The 27011-nt window shown below is 45.1% G+C and overlaps 1 protein-coding gene across 1 annotated transcript in view; it reads right to left on the reverse strand.

Annotated features, from left to right (window-relative positions):
• Positions 1–2319: 2319 nt before the first annotated feature.
• Positions 2320–27011, reverse strand: part of LOC147750876 (uncharacterized) — a 208841-nt gene continuing 184149 nt past the window's right edge. Inside the window, exon 4 of the mRNA XM_086918370.1 lies at positions 2320–4393. Within this exon, the coding sequence (XP_086774496.1) occupies positions 3012–4393 (1382 nt within the window). The 3' untranslated portion in view covers positions 2320–3011. The remainder of the gene's footprint in view (positions 4394–27011) is intronic.

Raw genomic sequence — 27011 nt, forward strand, 5'->3', positions numbered from 1 at the left:
TACTGTTAAGAAACAATCCCTGACAGGGTCCCTGGATACGTGCAATTTACTTAGGAACCCCAGCTCACTTGCTTGGTCCATTGTGGGACATTGTTTTGCTGAGGAGTAAATGGCAAAAAATTGTTGTATGACTTACCATCAATTTTGTCTGTGATGGACTTAGTTTTGAATGTGGTTGAGCAGGTAGAGCAGCAGCAGGACATGTAGAATTGGCTGCCTGGCGGCACAGGACATGTAGAGGTGAGTAGAGGTTAGTTTCGGCCATATATCCCTTCCTTTCTACTGACTCAGATGTGGTGGTTGGACTGCCATGGTCACACCGGCTGTAAAGCAACTCATAATTGGGCGGGCGGATTCACTGGCGGTCGGAGTCTCCCAAAGCATCAGAGGCCCACTCCACGACCACAGCGCTCTGAGTTGGCTGGCATTCACAACAGTATGTCTGACCTACAGAGGTCGGACAGCCACCACCAGCACAGTGGTCTACAGGCCACCAAAACTTGTAATAAGCCTCCTAGTGCATCCTTCTTTCACCAATCTGCAAATTCCTTCTTTTTACAAGATTTATTCTCTTCCCTGCTTCCTCCCTTGGCAATTGCTTTCCTATCCTTGTCTTGCTCTTTCATTTTCCCCTTTCCTTCTATTTCTTGCTGTGGGTCAACATCTGGTGGGGAGAATTAAGTCCCAGTCCCCAAAAATGAAGGTTGTGTCTGCCACCTGAAACCACCAGTACACACTTAGCAATGGAAAGTTTATAGATGGACAGATGGAGCAGCTTTGCAAGACTGACAGCCGCAGCTATGCTTGGTTTTGTTATTGCAAGTATATGCCCATCATATTTAGATGGCATAATATTTTCCTTTTCTACTTCCTGTTGTTGAGTTTCTGTATGTTTTATTGCGGTTGTGTCAAAGGGTGAATGTAAGAATGAGTCAGTGGATGTAGGAATGAATGGAAGAGTGCAAAGGTGAGTGCCAGAGTGCATGCCTGATAACTTATAAGAGTGCTTAAGCCCAATGACAGAAAGGCACATTCATTCATAAACTAGACATAGTTGCATTGCCAATGTTTGTTAGAAGAGTGCTCGCAGCTGTAGACCTCTCCCATTGCTACTTGGCCACACATTCAGGAAATATTTATTTTCTGTTGGAAGTGCTTTCAGCTGGCCCTGGTGTTTTGCCATCATAACATGCTAGCAATGATAAAAAGCCAAACTACAAATCCTGAAATGGAATTTGTTGTGCTAATGCCTAAGAAGCCAATACTGGCAGATGTTGCACATGATGGAGCCACACCTTAGCTATTCATGGTAGTCCTTGATTCGTATCCACTTTGACTGGGAAATGCATTTGTTGTTTACTGATTAAAAATGTTAAGTAAATGGAATATTGTTCAGTAGTTGATGTATCTTTCTGAGAATGGGAAAAATCATTCAATGCTTCTTTATAATATAATGTTAAGTCTGAGACATATATGCCAAGTGGCCATGTTTTCTGTAACTGACACCTTTCATCACTCCTAGATGCATATGTACAAGGCCCTATTGCCACGGGAACGTCACTTTTTGGCTTAACGCTGCCTAGTACATTAGGCACCCTTTTACGTTATGGTTACCGTGAAAGGGGCAAGCAGTAGGTGTTGCGGATAGCGTTTCACCGCAACACCCATTGTATTAGGCGCTGCCCCTATGTACAAGGGTGGAGTACATAAAAGGCAGCGCCAAAATTAAGACTAGGAAAATCCTGGTTTTAAGTTGGCTAAACGAAGAGAAATGCATAATTTCTCTTTGTTTTTGCTTTTTCCATGTGTGCTGCCTTTGGAAAAAGCAAAATGCCGTGGTTTGTTTACGTACAGGAAGGTGTTCCTGAACATAAACAAACCTTTTTAAAAAATGCCATTTTTGTAACTTCCATATGTGGTCCATGAAGCAGTGCACATGAAAGTTACAAAATGGCATTTTAGGATTGTTTATGTGCAGAAAGGGACACCTTTCTACACATAGCCAATCCTCCTCAGCACACAGACACCCTTGCACTCTGGCTCAAGGGTGCCTGCGTTGGCGATAAGTTATTAAACTTAGCGCCATCGCAGGGGGAAACGCAAGGCTGCACCACATTCTTCTAAATATGGTGCAGCCTTGCGTTTCGGAAGTGGCGGAGCGTGTTGTTAAGCCCAGGAGGCTAATGACATGCTCCGCCACTTAATTGTACATATCCCCCATAGTTTTTTAGACAATACTCTTTTGTATTTATGGAAGTGGCTTAGTGACCTTGTTGAACACTTTAGGGACAATGTGTCTGTTTTAAAATAAATTCCAGATTAAAACTTTATGGCATTTCTGCTTTATTCTGCTCTTGATCACGCATAAATCATTGAAATGTTACACTCGAACACAGCAAAAATCTGGAAAGGTCACACATAAGCAAACTTGGTAACTATTCACTTGGTATTTTCGAAATTGGATTCTTATTGGCAGAGCCAATGGAAATATGCAATTGTGCGGCTGTGGTGTTTTCGCATATTTATTGATATGCCAACTTTACTACATAATTCATCATCTGCTGCATAATCTGCAGAGTTCAACAAAAAAGGTGTTTCTAGCTCAAACTGTTTTCAAAAGTTACTATAATCACAGTGACACGTGTTCCTGCAAAGTGAAAGGCCATTTGCAAAGTTTCACTGGTCACCTTTCTGTTGCTTATTTCTATGTTTGTGTGTTAAACTGGTACATATGAGGTGTAACCTATGCCCGGACAGTGTTAGCAAGTGTAAAAAGGACAAGATAATGAAGTAAGACTATTAGAAAATGTGCCTCATTATGCAGAATAATTTGGCTTTTCTTGCTGCTTAATTTAGTCAACCCTGCTGCATAATTTTGCCCTCACATAATTCCATTTTCCCTACTTATTGGAACAGTGCAGATAGGAGAAGTGTAGACTTGCACAGTCGCATATGCTGAGTTGCGTCAAAAAATGCAATGGCCTGTCCTATATTTTGTATTGTTGCTTTAATTACTTTATATTCAGCTTTATCTCTGAAGGTCGACATGTAAAATGGCGATAAATCATCTCAATTTGAGAGACGCCTTGGTCGCCTTGCATCCTCACATTGTACAGGCTGAAGGTGTCAATCCCTCCAGCTTCAGCAGGGACAACACTCCAACCCCCTCGATTTCCAAGCCTGCCAGAGGAAGTTCCATCACCACCAATTATTTCTATATCCACAATACCACGGTTATTGAAATGGAGTTTGACATTGTGCACTAACGCTTCTTTCATATCAATTATATGCAACAGTCCTCCCCAGGGATTCCCAACAAAGCTACCCCAAGAGCCATTATAGACGAACTGTAGACCGTCTATCAGATTCCACTCCCTCACATCCACCCGGGTGACCGGGTCCTCGCCGGTGGGATTATCATTATATGGGTTTCCGACATAGCAGTTTTCGCCGCAGTCTCCAGCAATAATATAGAATGCAAATGGACCAAAGGAAGCAGTCATCATGGAAATATCTGGGTTGGAGAGATGGTCCTCACTCCCTGGCATGAAGTTATCTAGGAAAAATGTGGGCAAGAGGGTTTGCAGCATTGCACCATTAGCCCTATTCCACATCATTAGCTTGACTGCGTTGCAGATCGCTTTGAAGTAAGTGGGGTTGGATAAAGTCAGAGTGGGATATGCGTTAAAGTATCTGTTTTCCCCTGAAACCTTGTCCTCCACAGCCCCTGTGTAGACATACCAGTAAAAAGGTGGAACGATTGTTGCGGTTTTGTACTCTCCCAAAGTCACAAGGATGCTGGAGCCTCGCCACAGTCGCCATCTAGCATAGACTTCCTTAAAATCTTTCTTGTAAGTTTCAATCTCATCCTGCAGTTCTTTCCGCCAGATTGGAGTGTTATCTTCATCATAGATTTCCTTACCATGCATCAGTCGTTCCTTGAGGTTAGCCAGATGCATATATGACAATGTCACTGTCAGAGGAAGAAGGCTGACTGCATTATATGAGTGCACAAGCCGGCTGTGAAGATCATTGCAAGCAGCAATGATGGCGGACATCAGTGACCCTTTCTCGTGGGGCTTTGCGTTCACATACTGCTCCATGGTTCGGCGCAAGCCATCAAGGCTACTTTTCAGCTGGGATACCTCTGCAGCCAGGATCTTCTTGTCAATCAAATACTCCACTTGGTCCTTAACAAGCTCCCAGATATCCACTTCGGAGCTTGGCCAGAAGAAGCTGATGAGCACACTGACAAACTTCCCGACTGGGATGCCTTCCACGTTGATTAGCCCAACCAGACCAGTTACTAGCTGCTTCATTCGGTCATTCCATGTGTCAGTGAGTTTAGCAGCTAGAATGGCAGATGGGTCGTCCAGCGTCAAACGAGGCTGCTCTGAAAAGAAAGAATACTCATGAAACACATGCAATAGAAGAACCAGGGCTAGGGACAAGGTTTACATTTTGGCAAGTGGCACAAACATGGTTAGGTGGCATACAGGCACCCACACAGATTTATAATCAGAATTAGAAAGGATGGCAGGTCCTCAATAGTGGCCAGCCACAATTAAGTTTAAGTTGCCATTGTCAACTGTTGTGTTTGAGTGACTTTTGCGTTGTGAATGTTCTAGCTGGCTAATGGCAACACGTTGCAGGTCTGGCATTCTATGCTCATCACTGTATTGCATTCGTATTGATCTAAAAGATATGACTAGTCCGCTGATCAGTAGACCTGGGCCACTTCTTGGCCTCCGTTTTAACCGACACAAGCAGACAAATGACGCACGGTCTGCAATCTGTTTAAGAACCCAAAGGAAGGCAACTGTACTCAACAGGGCCCCCTGCTCTGTCCAAAATCTCCCATTAAAGGTGCTTGTGCCTGGCATAGAGCCCCCGCTCCTTGTGCAGCTTTATCCAGCTGGTATTGTGCAGACCTGGATGAGGCGTTCTGCTACATTCAAAGAGTGGTCAAGGTCACATCTGCATCTTGGGACGACAAAGTGTAACTTTGAACCCATTGGGAGCTGTTAGAATTATATGCCCATTAGGTTTCACGTTATTTGAATTAATAAATCCAAGTTTACCAAGTTTATTTTTATTTGATTCGGAACTCCGAAGAGATCCACAAAAGATAACACAATGAATACAACATACAAAACCATTTTTACAGAAAAAAGAACAAAGCACATTACAAAGTTACAATTTCTGTACAAAAGGCCAATACGGGTTACAAGAATCAGTAATGCATACTATGCTAAAAGAAGAAGCCCCTCAATAAATATCTAAAACGCATTTAAAAAAGTTAAAAACATTAAAACAAAACATCTCATTAGGAGGGTTATTTAAAGCATGTACAAAAGCATTAGCAGTAAGAATACTCAATTTCAAGCAAATATGGCGTAGCCATTTGCGACGGAAAGGGAGCAGGGGAGGACATATAAATATGACGTGACTCAAATCTTGTTTGGGGCAGTTGCAAAAGTTGCAAGCTGTGGAAGTACCATACCACTTGGACAGAAGTATATTTAAAGGCAGGAGATCTTGTCTTAACAGAAACCAGAATCATCGGACACCATGGGATAAATTCCAGGATATGTAGGGTTGCCTATATTTGATTACACAAGATGAGACAAATGGAGTGACTCCCTTCCTAGTTACAATATACTCCCTATCTAATCTGAAACTAAGTGCCCATGAGGCCCGTTTCAAAACTAGTTTTAATTGGCCCTGGGAGAGGGAGAAAAGGGAGGTCTCATCTAATTTCAGAAGTGTCACTGCCCTTCTGAAATTTTTTACAAGAACGGAGAATTCATTGAAAGACCCCAATAATTCGTCTTTCATTAAGCGTCTTAGTGTCCCCGCTTCCCCCTTCGCCAAACAGGCAACCCAGCGCACCAACCCCGCTAGGCCCTGGGCCCAACTACTACGAGCTCCAAACTCCAGTCTAAAAGCTGCAGCTGTACATGAATTATTGGTAGAGGTTAGATTCTGAAAAATCTTCCCCTCTGCCAACTGCAAAAATCCTCATTGCCCCAAATCCACTATTTCAAGTCCATATAGCAAAGTGGACGGGATCTTGGCGCGAAATACTTCTAACAGGAAGGAAAAGTGGCGCCTCCCTGTGGCTGAATAAAGGGCTTGTATACTTTTCCATTGGGCCACTGCTTTCCGCATGTTGTTATCAATATGGGGTTTCTCACTGGAGTTATTAGTTATTACTTTCCCCAAGAAAACATAGCTATTCACAACTTCCAACTTAAGTCCCCCAACTGTCCATCCAAATTTCACAGATTTCGATTTTTTATTGCCAGCGATACACATTATTTTGCTTTTAGAAATATTTATTTTGAGAAAGTGAGTTTCAGCGAATAAATGAAGGGCATGCAGGCGGTTGTTTAAGCCTTTAGGCGTTAAATCCAACAATAAAATATCATCGGCGTAGAGTAAACTAGAAATCCCGACACCTCCCAGCATGGGCGCTATTCCTTCACAGGCAGCCAGAGTCATAGGGAGATTCGAGATATATAAAGAAAAAAGAATAGGGGCTAACAAACAACCCTGCTTGAGGCCATTAACAGAGTAAATGACCCTAGATAGCCCTCTTTCTCCCCCCGAAAGGACCTTACACCAAGTATCTGTGTGAAGGGCGCGCACCAGCTCTAACAAAATAAGAGGCATACCCAGCGCAGACAGCTTCCTCCATAACAGCGGACGATCTACCTTATCAAACGCTGGGTACACTTTACCGCCGCGGACCCTCACATATTTGTCTGTAATAATCTGTAACGCCGTAAGATTATCAAGAGTACCATGTACTCAACAGGGCCCCCTGCTCTGTCCAAAATATCCCATTAAAGGTGCTTGTGCCTGGCATAGAGCCCCCGCTCCTTGTGCAGCTTTATCCAGCTGGTATTGTGCAGACCTGGATGAGGCGTTCTGCTACATTCAAAGAGTGGTCAAGGTCACATCTGCATCTTGGGACGACAAAGTGTAACTTTGAACCCATTGGGAGCTGTTAGAATTATATGCCCATTAGGTTTCACGTTATTTGAATTAATAAATCACTTAATGTAAGCCAGCAGTTGGAAAAACACGAAAGAAGGAGCCACCAGTATTATTCTATGTAAACAGAAAATGAATGGAATAGTCACGTCCTCATGATAGTGGCCTCTAAGGCCCCTTACCACTGTCATGGCGCTTAGTACACACAAGTTCCCTTCCAAACACACCCAGCAATACGCCTCTTCACTTACCTTACACCCTAACTGAGCATCTGCTCCCTAGCCATTAATCACGGACTATGCACCTGTTCTTTGCTCATCATCACTCGCACTGCACACGCAACTCCCCCCAAGACAACCAATAATGCACGTGTATGACTCCTGTGACTATTTTCATGGCACCTAATCCCTCCATTCAACCATTAACAGAACGTCTGTTCCTCCTCCATCTCTCCAAACAGATCTCCGGAGATCTGATCAATTCCCTTTCCGGTGCTGGAAAATCTTACTGTTACTTGTGCTTTAAACATCAATGTGGCATGGGGTGTGATAGCACCTGGCTGCCTACACAAGTTTCCAACAATGTTGTTTTGTGGTTTAATGGATGCACTTTTTTAAATATTGTAAATACTCAACCTATAGGAAAAACAAAATCTCAGTCCAGTACTCTTCAAGATAAGGCACTTTCCAAAACACAAACATCCAGGTACTTCATATAGGGCTACATAGCTCCAAAGTCAGACGTCTTGCAACTTTTCCCATCTTTCCCATTTTTATTAAAACGTCAAGAACTTCATACAGTGAGAAGGTCACAAACAATGATCTTTTAGAAAATTGAGGCAGGTGTACAGATCCTTTTTTCATCAGGAACCACCTTTCCTTGCACGTCGGTTGTCGGATGCTGCTTGGCAGCTATCTCACATCCGAGCCCCTACCATAGGGAATGTCCTCTGCCTTGCCATCCAAACCTCTAATTATTCTCTGCTTAATTATAATGCAGAGACCTTGTGTGTACATACTCTATGCCACCTCCTGCACTCTTTCCATAGAGTCCAAACCCCAGATATGCCCAGCCACTACCCTGGCCCTGATATATCTGTCCAATTTCCACATCCAGAACATCCTGTTCTTAATAGGTAGGGTATCCTGCGGCTGGCAACATACCACTTGTGCTAGCAATGGGTCCGAAAATGTCAACTTGGTAAAGTCGAGAAGGGGGCAAGTATTTGCAAAGGTACATTTTTGGATTATGTGACTTTGGAGGCGAGGGTTTTCCCTTCACCTGCCTACAGTACTCACATTGTTTCGAAGAGGAACGACCCATTTATTTATATCCATTTAATTGTCAAGTAAATCTTCGTAGACTACGATGTAATTGTAGACCATCTCATTGTTTGTCCTTTCATTTTATGTAACAATTATTGTATAATATTTTTGTTTAGGATAGGGTTAGGCCAAGCGTTTAAGGTGAAGAGTTTAGGGGTGACAGATTTAAGGTTGAAGTGTTTATGAGTGAACGAATTAAGAGGGATGGGGAACAAATTAAGAGGGATGGGTGAGGGGTTTAGGAGTGAAAGGTTACAGGTAACATTTTAAGGGTTAGGGGGTGATGGGTAAAGGGTTAGGGGAAAAGGGTTTAAAGGTGAAGAGTGAAGGGTATACGAGTGAAGTGCATAGGGGTGAAAGATAAGGAAAGGTTTAGGAGTGAAGACTATGAGAATGAAGAATTTAAGGTTGACAAGTTTAAGGGTGACTGGTGAATGGTCGAGAGGTGAAGGGTTAAAGGTGTTTAAGGGTGAAGATTTTAGGAGTGAAAGTAGAAGGGTTTAGGGGTGGCGAATTCAGGGTTGAAGGACAAAGGGTTTAGAGGTGAAGGGTGTAAGGGTGAAGGAAGTTGAGCGATTGGTGACGTTGGCATCACAGCAAACAAGCACTGGTAAAGCTAAAAGGTTACGGCTTTGTAGTGCAATCACCAATATTTTGACTTAGCTAATATTTGTAAAGTATTGTTTAAAAAAGTGAAGACAAAGAATTCCGAAATACTGGAGGAAAAGCAAGTATATATCTTATGGTGCATCAAAACTGTACATTGAATTCAAGGTTGTCAATCTTTATACATGGCATGGCAAATCTCTGGATGGCAGAAACCCTAAATTAATCAATAGCCTGATCGACAGGTACATTCCGACCCGCAACCTGAGATCTGCCCATACACACCCCCTGACCACACACCCCTATAAAAGGAAACATTTTGGTGGAACAAGGTTTTCCACACTAGGTCCCAGATATTGGAAGTCCCTACCTCAAGAGATTAGATCCTGCACAGACCTCATGACCTTCCGCAAACTCCTAAAAACATAGCTATTTAGACAGGCATACGACTAATGTATCACTCCAACACCTCTCAGAGTAGCGCCAAGAAACCAATCTGGTGTACATGCGCTTTACAAATTAAGTATAACATAACATAACATAACATAGTTTATTTTTTAAATACTTTTTACTGAGGAAAAACTCTGAACAGAATAAAAAAAATCAGAAGTGCTAGAATATAAATCAAAATGGTGACTAAGGCCTAATTTACTTTCCACATGATTTAGCCATTTTGTCCTCCTCAGTAGGCCATGGAGTAGATTTATGGCCTTCCAGGAGATGTGTCATGCTAAGTTCACCTTCTGCCTCAGAAGTATGCTGAATGAGTACACCAGAAGGAACCTCTCCCTGTGCCATAAAAGGCTTTGTGCAGCAAAGTGTGTGCTTTCATGCAATATATGGATTGCAGGAGCTAAAAAGACAAATTTAAGAGTCTGCTCTTCAGCCAAACCCCAGTAAGAATATCCCCAGCAAACACAAGAAGACAAACTTAAAAAGACAAACACAGAGGAGACAGGCAAGTCGTCTCATAAAAAGAATGGGAGTGGCAGCAGGAGAGAAGGACGCCAGGAGGCAGCTCCCGCTCCCGGAGGAGCATAGCACTACCGCCAGAGAACCGCACGGGGACTCCATTGCCCAGGAGCCCGTGCGTGTCCAGCTCGGAGCGAAGCCACGCCCACCCGCCCTCCGGTGTTCAAAACACCTCGCCGGACCCGCTGGCGCGGGTCCCGCAGCGCCAGGAGAGAAGGACGCCAGGAGGCAGCTCCCGCTCCCGGAGGAGCATAGCATTACCGCCAGAGCACCGCACGGGGACTCCATTGCCCAGGAGCCCGTGCGTGTCCAGCTCGGAGCGAAGCCACGCCCACCCGCCCTCCGGTGTTCAAAACACCTCGCCGGACCCGCTGGCGCGGGTCCCGCAGCGCCAGGAGAGAAGGACGCCAGGAGGCAGCTCCCGCTCCCGGAGGAGCATAGCACTACCGCCAGAGCACCGCACGGGGACTCCATTGCCCAGGAGCCCGTGCGTGTCCAGCTCGGAGCGAAGCCACGCCCACCCGCCCTCCGGTGTTCAAAACACCTCGCCGGACCCGCTGGCGCGGGTCCCGCAGCACCAGGAGAGAAGGACGCCAAGAGGCAGCTCCCGCTCCCGGAGGAGCATAGCACTACCGCCAGAGCACAGCACGGGGACTCCATTGCCCAGGAGACCGTGCGTGTCCAGCTCGGAGCGAAGCCACGCCCACCCGCCCTCCGGTGATCAAAACATCGTCAGGTTGACGCAGCGCGGGACGCAGCGCGGGATCAACGCCGGACGAAGCCCGGACTAAGGGCGGGCAGTCTGTGGCAGTCAGGGGCTGTCAGAGGCTGGGCTGGGCCACGTCTCTTTCATCCAGCCCTGGGCCCTGGTGGGTTGCGTGTCATCTCCTAAAGGCGTACCTCCTACCATGTCAACCCGTTCTGGTAAATTACTTAGGAGTGAGGGCGAAAGGGGAGGTGCTGTTGGGAGCCCAGTGATTGGAACTATGGACCGTTTCATAACCAGAGTGGCGGCGGTCATCGAAAAGGAGATCGCCATGTCCGAACGCCGTCTCTCCGAGGTCTATCTCCCTTCTAGACGCTCCTCACTGGGGGCTGTAGCCCAGGCCTTGTCACCGGCCCGTGAGCGGGTCCAATCTGTTCCCCCTGACGTCCCGGATGGCCCTGTAGATCCTCCCCAGATGGTAGAAATTGGGAAAAATATAGATAGGTTGGAACATCTGGCTGCGCTTCTACCTAGTGGCGTAGTGGAAGAGGGTGGCGCAAGTACATCACATTCACCTGCACCCCGAGGCAAAACTCAAACATTATCACCAACTCCACCGGTTCCCAATAAAGTAAACCTTGCTGGGGCGCCATCTGTGTATGACTCGAGTGGGCAGAGTAAAAGGGCCAAAAATAAAAGGGCAGCCAGCTCTAGTAAGGGTAGGCTGGTGAGACAAGCCGCGCTGTACAAGCGACCGAGGAAGCCTCTTGGGCTGGGTGGGAAGGACGTAAAGGGGTCGGACCCAGTTGATAAGGGTGTGGTGGAGGGGGGTTCTGTAGACACACCCACGGGTAATAATAATTGTTCGTCCCCTAGTAGTAGTGCTGGTAATGTCTCCGCATTTATTGACCCCAAGATCATTGACAGCATTATGGAGAGGGTAAACAGTCTCTTGATGCCCCTGTTGACCCAGGTTAAGAGTTTGGGGGCTAGAATAGACTAACTAGAGCAATCTACCCTCGACGGCTTTTTCTCACTTAAATCTACAATTAAACAGCATAAAAGAGTGAGTGAGAACCAGGCCATGGGACTAAAGGGGAGTGTGCCCCCAGTAGCTTCCTTGCCACTACAAACGGATTCTAATCCTCCGACTAGGGCAAATAAGGTAGATACTAGCAAAGCGCAAGCACCAGTACCTGTAATTCCTCCCCCGCCAAAAGTAGGGCCCCAACACAAGGGAACAGTAACATCCTCTGAGGTTGCCAAAAGTATACCAAAACTAACACCCCAATTGCAGCCCCCGATAAGTAGAGGGGCGCTAAAGGTTAGCCAAACCTCTAGTACACAAGACAAAGGAAAGGGAGCAGCGACAGAGATGGTCGCCAAAACTGCCCCTCAACCTGTAGTCACAGTTGCTACCTCAGTGGCCCCCCGCAAATTCCCACGGCGGAGCCCCCCCATACATCTCCCACCAGATTGTCACCCTTTTGTTGCCGTACTAGTAAATGTTCCCCCACTGAAGGAAGACCAGTTGGAGGATCACCAGGCCCTCAAGAATAAGTGTATCCACTGGCTAAAGTTAAACAAGCCAATCCCGAGTGGTGTGGATGGGCTAATTCTAAGTGTTCGCAGAGTAGCGTGGGTAGGCCGAGGAAAAAAAACACAGGAGGGGGACTGTATAATAATAAACTTTCAAGATCCCAGAGTGGTGAGCTCCATCTGTGGCCCTATAAAAAACATGGATGCGGTAGGGGTCAAAGTAGTGGATCTAACCTTTTTTTACCCCAGGCCAATTGTTATGTCGCCCTGGGTGGGCCCTAGCACATTTGGCTTAGGCCAAAACTGGGACTCATGTTGGGTTGGGGGTCTTGGGTACAACGGGTTGACCCCCTGTGGGGGCCAGGGAGATGTTGACTGGAAGGGGGTGATATGAGGGAAATAGCCATTTCTGAAATGGTAACTGGCAATAAAATAGGGTTAATGACAGCATCACCACCCCGAATAGTTTCACCGATAAGTACAGGCGACAGTGGGTTGGTAGACTCTCTGCCCATTGCTCTGGACTGTAATTTGCCTGTTCCCCCTGTGAGGCCTGCGGACAGTAGTGTTCTCGCGGTCAGCGACACATCAGCTGTGACGGACCATGTTTTCAAGGTTTTCAGCTGGAATGTCGCAGGGATCGCGAGAAAGTTGGCCCTCCCAGACTGGAATGCCTTGGTTGATGAGCACGCTATATGCATCTTTCAGGAGACCTGGAGTTTGGAGCCGGTACATAGGGTGGGATTCTCCTCCTACTTCGTGCCTGCACTAATCTCGGAATCAGGGAGGGGTCGCCCTTCGGGTGGCCTGCTCATATGGGTGGCAGCTTCCCTAGACTGTAGAATAGAGGAGTCTCAGACAGGCTGTCCAGACATTCAAAATATTATTCTAAGAGATTCCAGGGGCCGAACAATATTGAATATTTATAACGTGTACGCCAGAGGGACTAAGGGCGGGAGGAAGTCCACTGTAGTATCTCTTCTGGAGAGCCTTCTGAGCACAACTTCACACAAGATGTGTACCCTGGTCGCGGGAGACATGAACTGTACGTTCGAGCCTTTGGGCTTGGATGTTGCCTTAGACCAGGATGAGGAGGACGCCAAGATAGGGATCCCAGCCCTGGAAATCCCACCCATTAGGAGATGGTCAGAGGTGGTGTTGCAGTTATACACCCTGAGTATCGAACTAAATCTAAGGTCAGTGAATGGGAGGACAAATTCAGATAGGGGGGGGCTCATACTTATAATAGACCAGGACACACTTCTAGAATTGACTATATCTTATTAGATATATGTCTGTGGAGCCAGGTGAGGGACATGGTTGTGGTCCCGACGGTCGAAAGCGATCACAACCCACTTTCCTTGACCATGGCCCAGTGGTGGAGTTTTTCTAAGAAGGGTCCCACTAACCCCACATTAGCTCTCCCTGACGAGTCGGTACTCTCACTCTGTGGAAGGCGTCTAAAATGGGCAAAACTGGCCCTCTCGGAGGAAAAGGTTGGAGAAATATCTACCCTTTTAGATCACGCACTGTCAAACCTGGGGTCCCTCCCGGAAGGGGTGGGTAGGGATTGCGGGGTCTTTGTCTCCCTAACAGAGGCTCTAACAAATGTGTTTACCATCACCCCGAGTAAGGTAGGGAAGGAAGGAGGTGTAAAGCAAGGTAACGGATGGTACACACAAATATGTAGGGTACACAAATCAAGACTTGTAGAGGCAGTGAAACTCAAATCCCACCCTGATATATTGGAAGCAAGGAAGGCTTATAATAGATCTCTTAAATTTGCTAGGAAGGAGTGGGAAGAGAAATTTTGGGAGGACCTACTTCTTGCCAGCAAAAGTAAAGACTCAAGGGGTTTTTGGAACCTTGTAGGCTCCCGGAACAGGCCCGACGAAGCTATGAGACCCTGTAATATCCCCCCACAAAGCTGGGTAAAACACTTCGGGGCTTTATACCTCCCGGCGGATGGGGCATTGTTATGGCTGGATTTTCTGATTAGATGGGATCAGCCCCTAGGGGCCCCTCCAACCCAGCCAGAACGTAATCACATCCCTCCTCAGGACCAACTATCCAGGCACCTGGGTACCTACCTGAGGATGGGGAACTCGCAATATACAAGCTCATATTATTAAAAACACCACTAAATCTATAGGGATACTAAGAATACTCAATGATTACTAAGGATATCCATACCCTACACCACACTTATATTCACATCAGTTGGTCTCGCGGCCACCCCGACCCAGACCGGTCTACCCTAGGGCAGATATGACACACAATCCGGTGCGTCTACACATGGGCCTGCAGAACCCAATGCTCTCTTTTCCAAACGGTTCGCAATCCGGCAAACCTCCACGCCAGTGTCCCCCCTGACGCTCTCACTTACACAAGCCACAATCCTGTGGGTATACACGCTGGTCATCCTCCCCAACGTTCTCACTAACGCCGCATATCAACGACGACCACATTCCTATGAACACCTTCAGTTATATGTTGGGAAGTCTCTCTCCCTATTCACTAAGGGCTTGCTACTACAATATTAGGAGTTAGCCAATTAATATAATGTACCTCTTATTCTTGGCATCATAGGTCCACTCGTTCCCTATTTATGTGATCACCACTTACCTGATTGGGGTTACTCATCCATTCATAAGAAATAATAACCACCTAGGAGATACATTTACCTGGATTGAACAAGAATATAAGGCACTTTACAGTTTGCTATAAACTGGGGGTTATTTTATTAGAACAATATAAACACTTACACAGATCTGTAACTGACAAAGACTATAGATAGAACACACCGCTGAAAGAGAAAAGGTTAGCAATACAATAGCTTAGGGAATAAGAACAAGATTAAGGGTCGAGTTCACCTGATTAGTGTGAAGTCTTGTTCTAGCTGTCATCTGGGTTCCTCTCTCGTCTGTGCCTTGGCTCATCCCAGACTCTCTCTCTCTCCTGCACTCTTGGGTACACCTCTGCGCTGATCACTTTGCACTGGACTCCTCTCCCCCACGAACTGTCTCCACCTTCCAGCTTCAATCTAATGGTTCCTGCCGCTCTGATCACCGTTCATTCCACTAGCTTATTCACTCTGTCTCTGCACCAATGTCCAAATAACTCCATCTGCTCCCACAGGTTAGTCCACGATCTCTCCTCCGTCTCTTCTAAAAGGCATTACTTCAGACTCCAGCTATTCACACCTCCTCCTGATAAGTAACTGCTTCTGACTGCTTCCTTCAGTTCCAGCTCACTATTCAACTCAGCTCTCTCCAGCTTGAACCCTCTCTCTCTGCCAACTCCACTCCACTGCTTACCACTCCTCCACCTCAACACGACTGACTGGCTCCGCCTCTGCACTTCACTGATATAGAATGCTGTTTCCTCATGGAAAGTTCCAGCCATCAGCCTGCCGCCCACCAGATCTCTGCACCACTTCGCATCAAGGACACACACCCAGCTGGCCAGCCTTTTGTGGTGTCTTCGACACAGAGAATAATACAGCCTACCGATAAGGGCTGGCCCAGACCGGTTCTCTCCAAGTGAAAAACAGCCTTAACTATAAACTTTGCCTTTACCCTGAAAAGCCTCTCAGCTTCATCAAGATGGAGTCCCTCTAGCTCTAGGCCTGTAGGCCTGAAAGGGATGAAATGCCCCTTAGCTCTGCCAGAATACCTACTTAAACCATACCAATGTGTCAAATATGTCAAAGCCAATAGGCAATAGACAGGTTAAAGTCAAGAATAAAGGCATATTAAGCAGCTATCCTCTTCTAGGTCTGGAAGAAAGGGCTTAAAAGGGCCAACACAGGCTAAGAATACCTATACTAGATGTGAGCAAGACTAAGGTCTACATCACTGCTAAATAGAGCCAAAAACTCTGCCATAACATTCCACCCTTAGATCCTTATCTTGCGAACATCAATAAACAACAACATCCATAAAAACAAACATCAACACAATCTATCAACAAATCAAAAACTAAAAAACTCTCTAAAAAGAATGACAACTTAAGGAAATTCCACCTGAAACTCAATTGTAGGGAATACAAACCTAACAACCAACTGAAAACAAATCAAAGCACCCTTGACTTGAATGCTGTAACATATCTGAGATCGGATCTGATAACAACAGAAACTAACCAAAGCATCCTCGAACTAAATGTGCCTCAACTTCTAGTGATAACTGGTGAAATCTAGTGATGTAGGGACTTATGTGTTGAATGAAAACAGCAAGGGGCCTAAATGGGGCCTACCTACTTCGGACAACTTAAGAACTAGATGTGTTTCAACTTCTAATGAAAAAACAACAAAGGGCCTAAATGAGGCCTACCTACTATGGTCAATTTAAGCTAATGATGACTCATGAAATTTAATGGTGTAGGGGCTTGTTTGTGGGATGAAAATAACAATGGGCCTAAATGAGGCCTACCGACATTTGTCAATTTAAGGAAACATGTTGGTGAAATCTGAGAAGTAAACATGACAAATTACTTTCAAGGTCTGGGCGAACATTAATACATAATCATACTAAAAGACACACCTCCCAGGACAACCTAAAGACTACGGTAACCACCCTTTGATCAATCAAGGTGAAAATGTAATAACAGTAAAATACAACCCCATTTCTACAAGATAGCTGGTGTATATATATAACACCTAGTTTCTTCACACTGTGGAACACATGTGTGCACCACCATTCAAAAAAAAAGTCCTTCATTGGCAAAAACTGTTTTGAAGAAAACAGGAAAACTATAATAGGTGACATGTTTGTGTTTTTTCTTAAAAGTGGGGCCTGCTCGTAGTGATTGCAAAGAAAAAACATGGGAATAATGCAGGCCAAGGAATTATGTAAGAAAATCCTTTCGCTTGGTATATTTTTCATCAACAAAAAAAAAGAGTCCAATGTCAATTATGGAACATCAATGTAGGTCACCACCCAGCATCTTCGGTATCCGGACACTTCCTCCGATGCGGCCATCCACCCCCCTTCCGGTCTGGTCCGGTCTGGTTCCATCTTCCAAAAATAATAAACTAACATAAAAACATGAAAGTAAAAAACTAAAATAATAAAGGAAGTGGGGGGGGGGGGGGCGACCCACGCACCAACACCACAACCCAGCAATCCTAGGACAAGAAAACAAGTATCATTAATCTTGCAAAATAAAATTTTCCATTTAAAAAGCACCCCGGGTGCCTTTCATTATTGAAAAGAAAATATCCTAATTAATTAAAAACATTCAAAATCTAATTTTTAAGGATATTAGCAGGGCCTAACATACCCTAATCCTGTCTGAGACAGCCCCTCCCTTCAGAGCAGGAGCCAGGCTACAGTATGAAGTAATTTGAATCACTGCCAAATGATGATCTCACAGCAGGAGCAGGGCACTGCAAGAATCCCTTATCAGCAGGCAATGAAGCTGCCCGCGTCAACAGCCAGGAAGAGCGAGTTCACCCCACCCTTACATAAACAAGCCGTCCGCGGAACAAAATTGGATTATAGCCAATCATAATAGGACAGGCTGCAGTCGAAGCCTGCAGAGGAAAAAATAAAACTCGTCTTCACAAACCAGCTGGTCTGCCAAGGTCGACAAACAAATTCCTTGTAAGCTTGTTCCCAGGCCTGATTGCTCTAACTAACGAAAGCTAGCATTTTAAAAAAAACAATTCTGTTACAATGTACTGCTACTTAAAAGCTCCAGTTTCTAAAAAGACTTTTGTCTAACTAATTCAGCTAAAGGCAAGACATTAAAATATGGGCATTGATTTAGTAAGGGGCAACTCAGTTATGCACACAAGGTTATACAGTCTGCATTTAAAAGAAAAAACGAATCAACATGGACTATTGGGTTGAACATTTTTCTTTGCACATATATCTATCAAGCAGCATGTTTATCGTGCAAGGTATCAAAAAACATATATTGTCAGCTGTTGAAAGAGAAATAATTTTAAAACAACATAAAATGCAGACACATTTCACCATTGTGTTTAGTTCAACCAGGGGCATCATGTAATTTTGCATTACAGCGTAATTAAACATGCAAGCAATTTAATCCAACCTAATAAAAGGGCCACATTCATATATTAATAAACAGCCAATTATTTTCTAACTGAGTTGGTTAAATTACCAATGCCGGTTTTGCTGCACACAATCACACAAAAAAAAGGTTCAATTTGCATTTGGGAAAATAATAATAAGAACACACACATTTTTTTTTTTCAAAAGCACACGGTTGCCTTTCACTAATTAAAAGCACATGTTACCATGCACTGTCGGGCAAGATTGATAATTCTCAACCTGTGATCATTGCAACCAGCACATTCCTTTCTAGATGGAAAACCCTCAAAGAAATAATTAATGAAAACAGCCCCGTAGCGTGCACTCTAACTGGGCCATCTTTTTAACATTTCACTCATTTTAAATCATGCATTCAAAAATAATTCTCCACACGTCAGTGGATGCATATTAAGAAGCGCATTTAAAAGAACACAGCTCTCTCCGTGCAAACCCTTATCTCAATCCGACTGGTTGATTTATAACCTAGCGACCCCTACGAGTCAGACACATGAAGTCATCAGTTCCAAGTAAGCATGAGCGAATTTTGCGGATCTCGCGTTCGCGAATTTTGCGGATTTGCGGATTCGCAATCCGCAAAATCCGCGAATTCTCGCGAATTTGCGGATTTTTTTTTTTTTTGTGTTTGCGCGGGTTTCTGCCAGTTCGCGAGGGTTTTGTACAATGTCGCAAATTGCGAACTTACCTGTCGGGTCGCAAGTTTCGCGAACTTGTTGTTTCTACGTGTCCAGCCTGTTTGGGACACTCTTCTTCATCACTGCCACTCTCTGTCACCACTGCCACTCTCTGACTACTCATGCCACCCTCTGGCCCACCCATGCCACCCTCTGTTTCATCACCACACCCTCTGGTTGTCCAGTGTACATTATTTTCGGCAAAGCAAAGCACACCTTCCCTGCCTCAAGTGACCTGAATTAATTTGGGGCTGATTAATGTGTCACAGAATATTTTTTTAGCTGGCACCTGCTTCCTTAGTGCGCCCTGATTAGTGATCTTTTGCACTTGCTAAGTGCTTTCATTGTTGCAAAATTAGTTACAACACCTGCCCTGCCCCAACTGACAATAATGAATTAGGGGCTGATTAATGGATTTTAACTTCCAGCCTGGCTCCTGCTTGTCTCCCTTAGCTGTAATTCAGGACCTTTGTGGCATATGTGTAACTATTCTGAGGTTCAGAGCAGGGTCACATAATAGTTTCAACTGGCAACTGAACTCTGGAGGGGCCCCTCAGGAAGCACTACAGGAAATGGCTACTAATGATGAGCCTGAACTTTTGAACCTGGTAAGTAGTTACTTTCAGTTTTGCTAAGATCGTATTTCTGCAATTTTGCACTTATTCGCGGGGCGCGAACTCACGCGAACAGTGCGAGCAGTGCGAGCAAAATCCGCTGCTCGCGGATTTGCGGATTTTGCGGGAAATTCGCAAATCTCGCGGATTGCGGATTTCCCGAAAATCCGCAAAATCCGCGAGCGGAACGGATTTTCCGCCCATGCTTAGTTCCAAGGCAAACCCACACAAATTCGTAGACGCATTTCAAAAAGAATGTGAAATGAACAGAACCCTTTGCAAAGCACAAGATGTTACCTTTCCGTCAAGAAGCTGACAAAGCACGGAGACAGACCAAGGAATCAATAAAAGTCAAAATCAAACCATCAATCATTAAAATAATACACTGACTTTTATAGTCAGTTCAGATAACCATGCAAGGTAAAACAGCATGTTTAAAAATAAAGACTGCCATCTCAATTCAAGATATTAACCCTTTGGCAGCTCAAGCACAATCATTCCCAATGACTGCAGATACATGGGAAAGTCATAAGCACATCTCTTCACGTTCACAGATAACACGTACACACATTTTCAAAACGTTATCCCCAAGCACCCGAGAGAGATGCAGGTATCTCCTGCCTAACGTAATGATAACATGCCCTGTCGAAGCCATGACCACATGGCGCTATTCACAAGCCATATTTACAAGACAAACTCTTCACAAACAATATATCCAAGGCGCAATGCACAAGAAACACAGCAGGTCAACATGAGAACATGCACCTCACAAGCCACAATAATATGGCGCTATTCACAAGCCATATTTACAAGGAGCTATATGCAAAGAACTCCACAGATCATATAACAATGAACACATTTCACATTGCACAGCATAAGCAGATGCAGCAAGCAATTTAATGGGCAATTTAAAAGCATTTTTTACACACATTTATACAATTGGACCATTATAAAGATGTAACTGGCTCCCTCATGTAATGCCATCCTTCAACCCTGACAGTTTAAACACCAAGATGAAAACCATTCCTTCCACCCTGAATAAACCAAATGCCATGATGTAATGCAATCTCCTCACGCTGCAACTGTTCAAGCCCATAGGTCACACAGGCTACATAAACTGCAACATTACGCCAGATGGAACCGGCGCTCAGGGCACTCCCTCACAACACATGGGAAACTATCCAAGCACATGGCCAGATCACACAGGCTTCGTAAACTGTTCGTGACGCCAGATGTTATGGCTGGATTTTCTGATTAGATGGGATCAGCCCCTAGGGGCCCCTCCAACCCAGCCAGAACGTAATCACATCCCTCCTCAGGACCAACTATCCAGGCACCTGGGTACCTACCTGAGGATGGGGAACTCGCAATATACAAGCTCATATTATTAAAAACACCACTAAATCTATAGGGATACTAAGAATACTCACTGATTACTAAGGATATCCATACCCTACACCACACTTATATTCACATCAGTTGGTCTCGCGGCCACCCCGACCCAGACCGGTCTACCCTAGGGCAGATATGACACACAATCCGGTGCGTCTACACATGGGCCTGCAGAACCCAATGCTCTCTTTTCCAAACGGTTCGCAATCCGGCAAACCTCCACGCCAGTGTCCCCCCTGACGCTCTCACTTACACAAGCCACAATCCTGTGGGTATACACGCTGGTCATCCTCCCCAACGTTCTCACTAACGCTGCATATCAACGACGACCACATTCCTATGAACACCTTCAGTTATATGTTGGGAAGTCTCTCTCCCTATTCACTAAGGGCTTGCTACTACAATATTAGGAGTTAGCCAATTAATATAATGTACCTCTTATTCTTGGCATCATAGGTCCACTCGCTCCCTATTTATGTGATCACCACTTACCCGATTGGGGTTACTCATCCATTCATAAGAAATAATAACCACCTAGGAGATACATTTACCTGGATTGAACAAGAATATAAGGCACTTTACAGTTTGCTATAAACTGGGGGTTATTTTATTAGAACAATATAAACACTTACACAGATCTGTAACTGACAAAGACTATAGATAGAACACACCGCTGAAAGAGAAAAGGTTAGCAATACAATAGCTTAGGGAATAAGAACAAGATTAAGGGTCGAGTTCACCTGATTAGTGTGAAGTCTTGTTCTAGCTGTCATCTGGGTTCCTCTCTCGTCTGTGCCTTGGCTCATCCCAGACTCTCTCTCTCTCCTGCACTCTTGGGTACACCTCTGCGCTGATCACTTTGCACTGGACTCCTCTCCCCCACGAACTGTCTCCACCTTCCAGCTTCAATCTAATGGTTCCTGCCGCTCTGATCACCGTTCATTCCACTAGCTTATTCACTCTGTCTCTGCACCAATGTCCAAATAACTCCATCTGCTCCCACAGGTTAGTCCACGATCTCTCCTCCGTCTCTTCTAAAAGGCATTACTTCAGACTCCAGCTATTCACACCTCCTCCTGATAAGTAACTGCTTCTGACTGCTTCCTTCAGTTCCAGCTCACTATTCAACTCAGCTCTCTCCAGCTTGAACCCTCTCTCTCTGCCAACTCCACTCCACTGCTTACCACTCCTCCACCTCAACACGACTGACTGGCTCCGCCTCTGCACTTCACTGATATAGAATGCTGTTTCCTCATGGAAAGTTCCAGCCATCAGCCTGCCGCCCACCAGATCTCTGCACCACTTCGCATCAAGGACACACACCCAGCTGGCCAGCCTTTTGTGGTGTCTTCGACACAGAGAATAATACAGCCTACCGATAAGGGCTGGCCCAGACCGGTTCTCTCCAAGTGAAAAACAGCCTTAACTATAAACTTTGCCTTTACCCTGAAAAGCCTCTCAGCTTCATCAAGATGGAGTCCCTCTAGCTCTAGGCCTGTAGGCCTGAAAGGGATGAAATGCCCCTTAGCTCTGCCAGAATACCTACATAAACCATACCAATGTGTCAAATATGTCAAAGCCAATAGGCAATAGACAGGTTAAAGCCAAGAATAAAGGCATATTAAGCAGCTATCCTCTTCTAGGTCTGGAAGAAAGGGCTTAAAAGGGCCAACACAGGCTAAGAATACCTATACTAGATGTGAGCAAGACTAAGGTCTATATCACTGCTAAATAGAGCCAAAAACTCTGCCATAACAGGCACTAAATGCCAGGGTGCTCCCCCCACTAGTATCTGAACCTCACGGCTACAATCTCTTTACAGCTCTAGAGATTGAAAAGGTAATTGGGTGGGTAGCCCCCCGGAAGGCAGCAGGCCCAGATGGCTTACCAGGGATCTCATGCGGGCATATCCAGTGGCATGGGGAAGGGTTATTGCAGCACTCCTAAATGATATTATGAAGGGGGGGCCAGTGCCCGATTCCTGGAAAGGGGCGGTGGTGGTCCCAATTTATAAAAAAGGATGTAGAGAAATTCCGGGGAACTATCGGCCCATAAGTCTTATTGACTCCACCCAAAAGATAGCAGGCAAAGCTATACCTGGTAGGATTCTTCATTGGGTGGAGGAAAATAAAATACTATCAGACTTCCAGGCAGGGTTCCGGGCAGGAACAGGGACGATAGAGCAGGTGTTTAGGCTAGCACTCCTTGGCTGGAAGGTGGTGGAGCTAGGCAAAGGCAGTCTATACTTGGCTTTTATAGATCTGAGGACTGCCTTTGACCTAGTTCCTCGGGAGGAGTTATGGAGTCGGCTTTATGGGTTGGGACTGCCTCCTTACATCTTGTCCCTCCTTATTAGCCTTCACGCCCATACCTTTGCTCAGGTTCGCTGGGGGAGAAACAGAGAGTTAACTGAGAAAATCCCAGTGTCTAGGGGTGTGAGACAGGGATGCGTCCTAGCGCCCACCCTCTTTTCACTATACGTTAATGGGGTGGTGGAATATCTCCAGCAAGAACCAGCCGACGCTCCTTGTCTCGGGGGAGTGCGGATTCCAACCCTACTTTTTGCGGACAATACGCTCTTGATTTCCAAGACTCCGCAAGGCCTCCAGAAGCTGCTAACCCATTTCCAGAACTTTTGCGTTTCAAGGGGCTTGGTAATCAACGTGGATAAAACCAAGTTTTTAATTCTAAACCCTCCAAGGAAACTGCGCCGCCCACCTATTCTCAACTCTGTTCCCTTGGAGAAAGTATCCGAATTTGATTACCTTGGAATACGGATTACGGATAGCATGAACTGGTCACCTCACATTGCCAAGATGGTCTTGAACCACAAGAGAGTAGGAGGTGCCCTGCTGAGGGAATTCCGGGCATCACCGAGGAGGTCGCTTGCCCCAGCAATTGACATTTACAAGGCTAAGGGAGTAACATCAGCCTTGTATGGGGCAGAGCTGTGGAGGCATTGCTGCCTAGATTCCCTGGCAACAGCAGAGACCAAGCTTTTGAAATCTTTAATCGCCCTCCCTCCGAGCACTCCAACAGTGCCTGTGCTGTTGGACACAGGCTGTAAGAATATCAAAGACCAAGCCCGGCTTCGTCCGCTCCTTCTATGGGCACGTATCTGGAGGGGTGAAGAGCTAAAATCATATGCTGAAGGGTTGGCTGAGATAATGAGCCTGGGCGGTTGGGCGAAGATTAAGTGGTTGAGAGACACCAAAAAGCTTTTGGAGGAACTTGGGCTGGGGGACTGCTGGTCATCAAGAACGGCTCCACCAAAAGATGTTCTGAAAAGATTATACTGGAACTGGGTTGCGGATCAGCTAGTTATAAATTCTAGTCATTGTAAATCTACAGTTGCCTTTTTAACAATAAAAGATGTAGTAGTTTACGAAACTTACCTGGACCTAATTACCCTTCCAGCTGATCGAGCACTGTATTTCAAATTCAGAGTGGGCTCCCTTCCAGTTGGGGCCCTGGTGTCAAAGTGGAAATCAGGTGCTCACACGTCACCCTTTTGTGCCCGTTGTACCACTAGGACAGAGTCTATACCGCATATCCTGTTCAAATGTCCGGACTATGCTAAACCCAGGAGTTTTTGGCTCAAACCCCTTTGTTGCAATATGGGTACGCGTAGTTATCTGGTAGCCCTTCGCATCCTAATGACGGACACTTCCCCCCCCATTGTTTGTGGTGTAGCCAAATTTTTACAGCATTTCTGGCTGATTCGTTGCAAGAGATTGTCAATAGCGGTTTAATTCGTTTTTAGCTAATTTATTCTGGCATAATATGGCTTTTTATCTTTCTTAAATGCACATTCAATATTGCTTCTCAAAAATGTTTTTTCTAGTTTTGTAAATGCTGTATTCTGTGTACGCTTTCAAGATATCTTGCATATCGAATAAAAGCTTCAATCAACCAGAATATCCCCAGCAAACACAAGAAGACAAACTTAAAAAGACAAACACAGAAGAGACAGGCAAGTCGTCTCATAAAAAGAATGGGAGTGGCAATAAAGTCTACTAATGGTAAGGAATGGGCAGGCTGTAGGCCCACAGAAATATAACAATAGGTCTTTCACAATCAGACAGCTTGCAGTGTCTGATAGGCAAGACCCAACTAAATTAAAAATGAGCTGCATTTAAAAATAATTATATTATTCAAAAGTAATTACAGACAAAATGGTCTGCTGATCCTAGCAGGTTACCATTCCTGTGATCCAACCAATCGGACCCACCTAATTAACATTCATTAAGTAGGCTCAATTACGACCCACACTAAATTGGAACTTTATGAACTGACCGATTAATGCATGGGTTGTTTTGTAAAATTGCAACCAGTATTTTTGTTCTGTTATTTATACATCTGCCTCATTATTCTTACAGGCCCCCGTCATTGTAATTTCCAGAAATATGCTCTAATCCTGAAATATGTTGTATTTATCTGCTTTCACAAAAATGTAATCATTTGTACACAGTAGTTTATTTTGGAATTTCACCCTGAATCCTCACACTCTGGTTATTTGCTGCAGATCATCTTGATGTTTAGTAGCATTATAAAGAGGATAGATAGTTGGGGTATGAGGGAAGATGATAGTTGCCCAAGATGTGGCCAAGCACCAGCAACAATAGTTCACATGTTCTCTGAATGTGACAGATTGCTTCCCGTAAAGAAGGAGGTGACTAAGTTTTGGGAGAAGTTATTAGGAAAGAGCATTAACCTATCCTCTACACTGCTGTTAACGGGATATGAACATTGTGTTGTCTTGAACACCACAGAAAATTACTTCTTATATATGTGTACAGCAGTGCTTAATTTGCAGTTAACTGAATGAAGTCATGTGGAGTATTGGTGTTCTCAGCTTTGTGGGCGGCATGCAGTCGATGATTGCAAGCACGAGCAAGGTTCAACAAATCAACATGCACATCAGAATTGCTTAGAAAATGAAAGAGATGGAAGAACCAAAAAATAATTAAGTCCAGATTTTTAAGGCGTTTGATTAACATAAACTGTGCATCCACGCGCTAGAGATGGAAGACGAAGGTAGTGGAAAGTGAGTAATCAAGAACATTAGAAAAAGGAATGAGAGCAGTGCAACTCCAAATTCAAATAATTAAGCAGAAATATGCCGTTTAGTTTGACTATTAGTGTTAATATTAGTCTATAATATAGCTTCAAAAACGAGGCATTGCACTTAGTAACATCGTGCTTGGAGGCCCTGAGTTCCCTTTCCTCCCTTCTTGTGTGAGGCACTCCCTTTTCACAGCGTCTTTCAGTCATCATTTTGAAAGACATCCAGGAAAGCATTGTGACTAGGCCTCTGGATTCAAAACAGTGCAAACCACCTTCCAAAGCATATGTGTTGGGGGAGGCAGCCTTAGAGCACGTGGTTCGGAGCTTTGCATGTGTTCAATGCATGAAGCTGGTGTTCACTGGTCTGCGAGAGATGCACAAGCATTTTGCATGTGGGTGAGAGGTGATAATGTGTTTTAGCGACTCTAGCTCGGAGCTTTGACCAAGAACACGCATAGTGCAGACCTGTGGTGGTTTCACACTCCTGCTTCATAGTGCAGACATGTTCTGCTTCCTGCAGCTGCAGGCGTGACACACACCTCCTGCAGAGCAACAAAATAAACACATCCGGACCACACGCCTGACAGCGCTGATGCTGTCGGTCTGGTCAGCTCCCCAGGGCGGAACACCTCTCACAGACACAGCAACTCCTAATCACAGCCTCGCCCACTGACCCCCCCACTCCTGGGTGCGCAAAAGTGATACGTGATGCAGTTTGCCGCAGTGCTTATTTTGTAAAATAGTAAGTGCTGGTGCACAAAGTTTTGCTCAAATCCTGTAGGTGGCAGTATGAATATTGGGGATGCCGCATAGCAATGTTACGTATACTTGATTACACATCATGCCTATTTCATCCAGCACCGATCACCCCTTTCCCTTGACTCATGCATGTTCTTTTTTTGTTACTGCTATCTTCCTGTGTCACTGTTTTTCCATATTTCTCTTCCTCTCTTTCTTTCCTCTTTTTATGTTTTTATCTCTCTGCTTTGGGTGAAAGTCTGATTAAGAAAAATAGGTAACAGTCCCAAGAAATAGGTGCTGGT

The sequence above is a fragment of the Lissotriton vulgaris genome, chromosome 1_1, assembly GCF_964263255.1.
Source record: "Lissotriton vulgaris chromosome 1_1, aLisVul1.2, whole genome shotgun sequence".
Lineage (NCBI taxonomy): Eukaryota > Metazoa > Chordata > Amphibia > Caudata > Salamandridae > Lissotriton > Lissotriton vulgaris.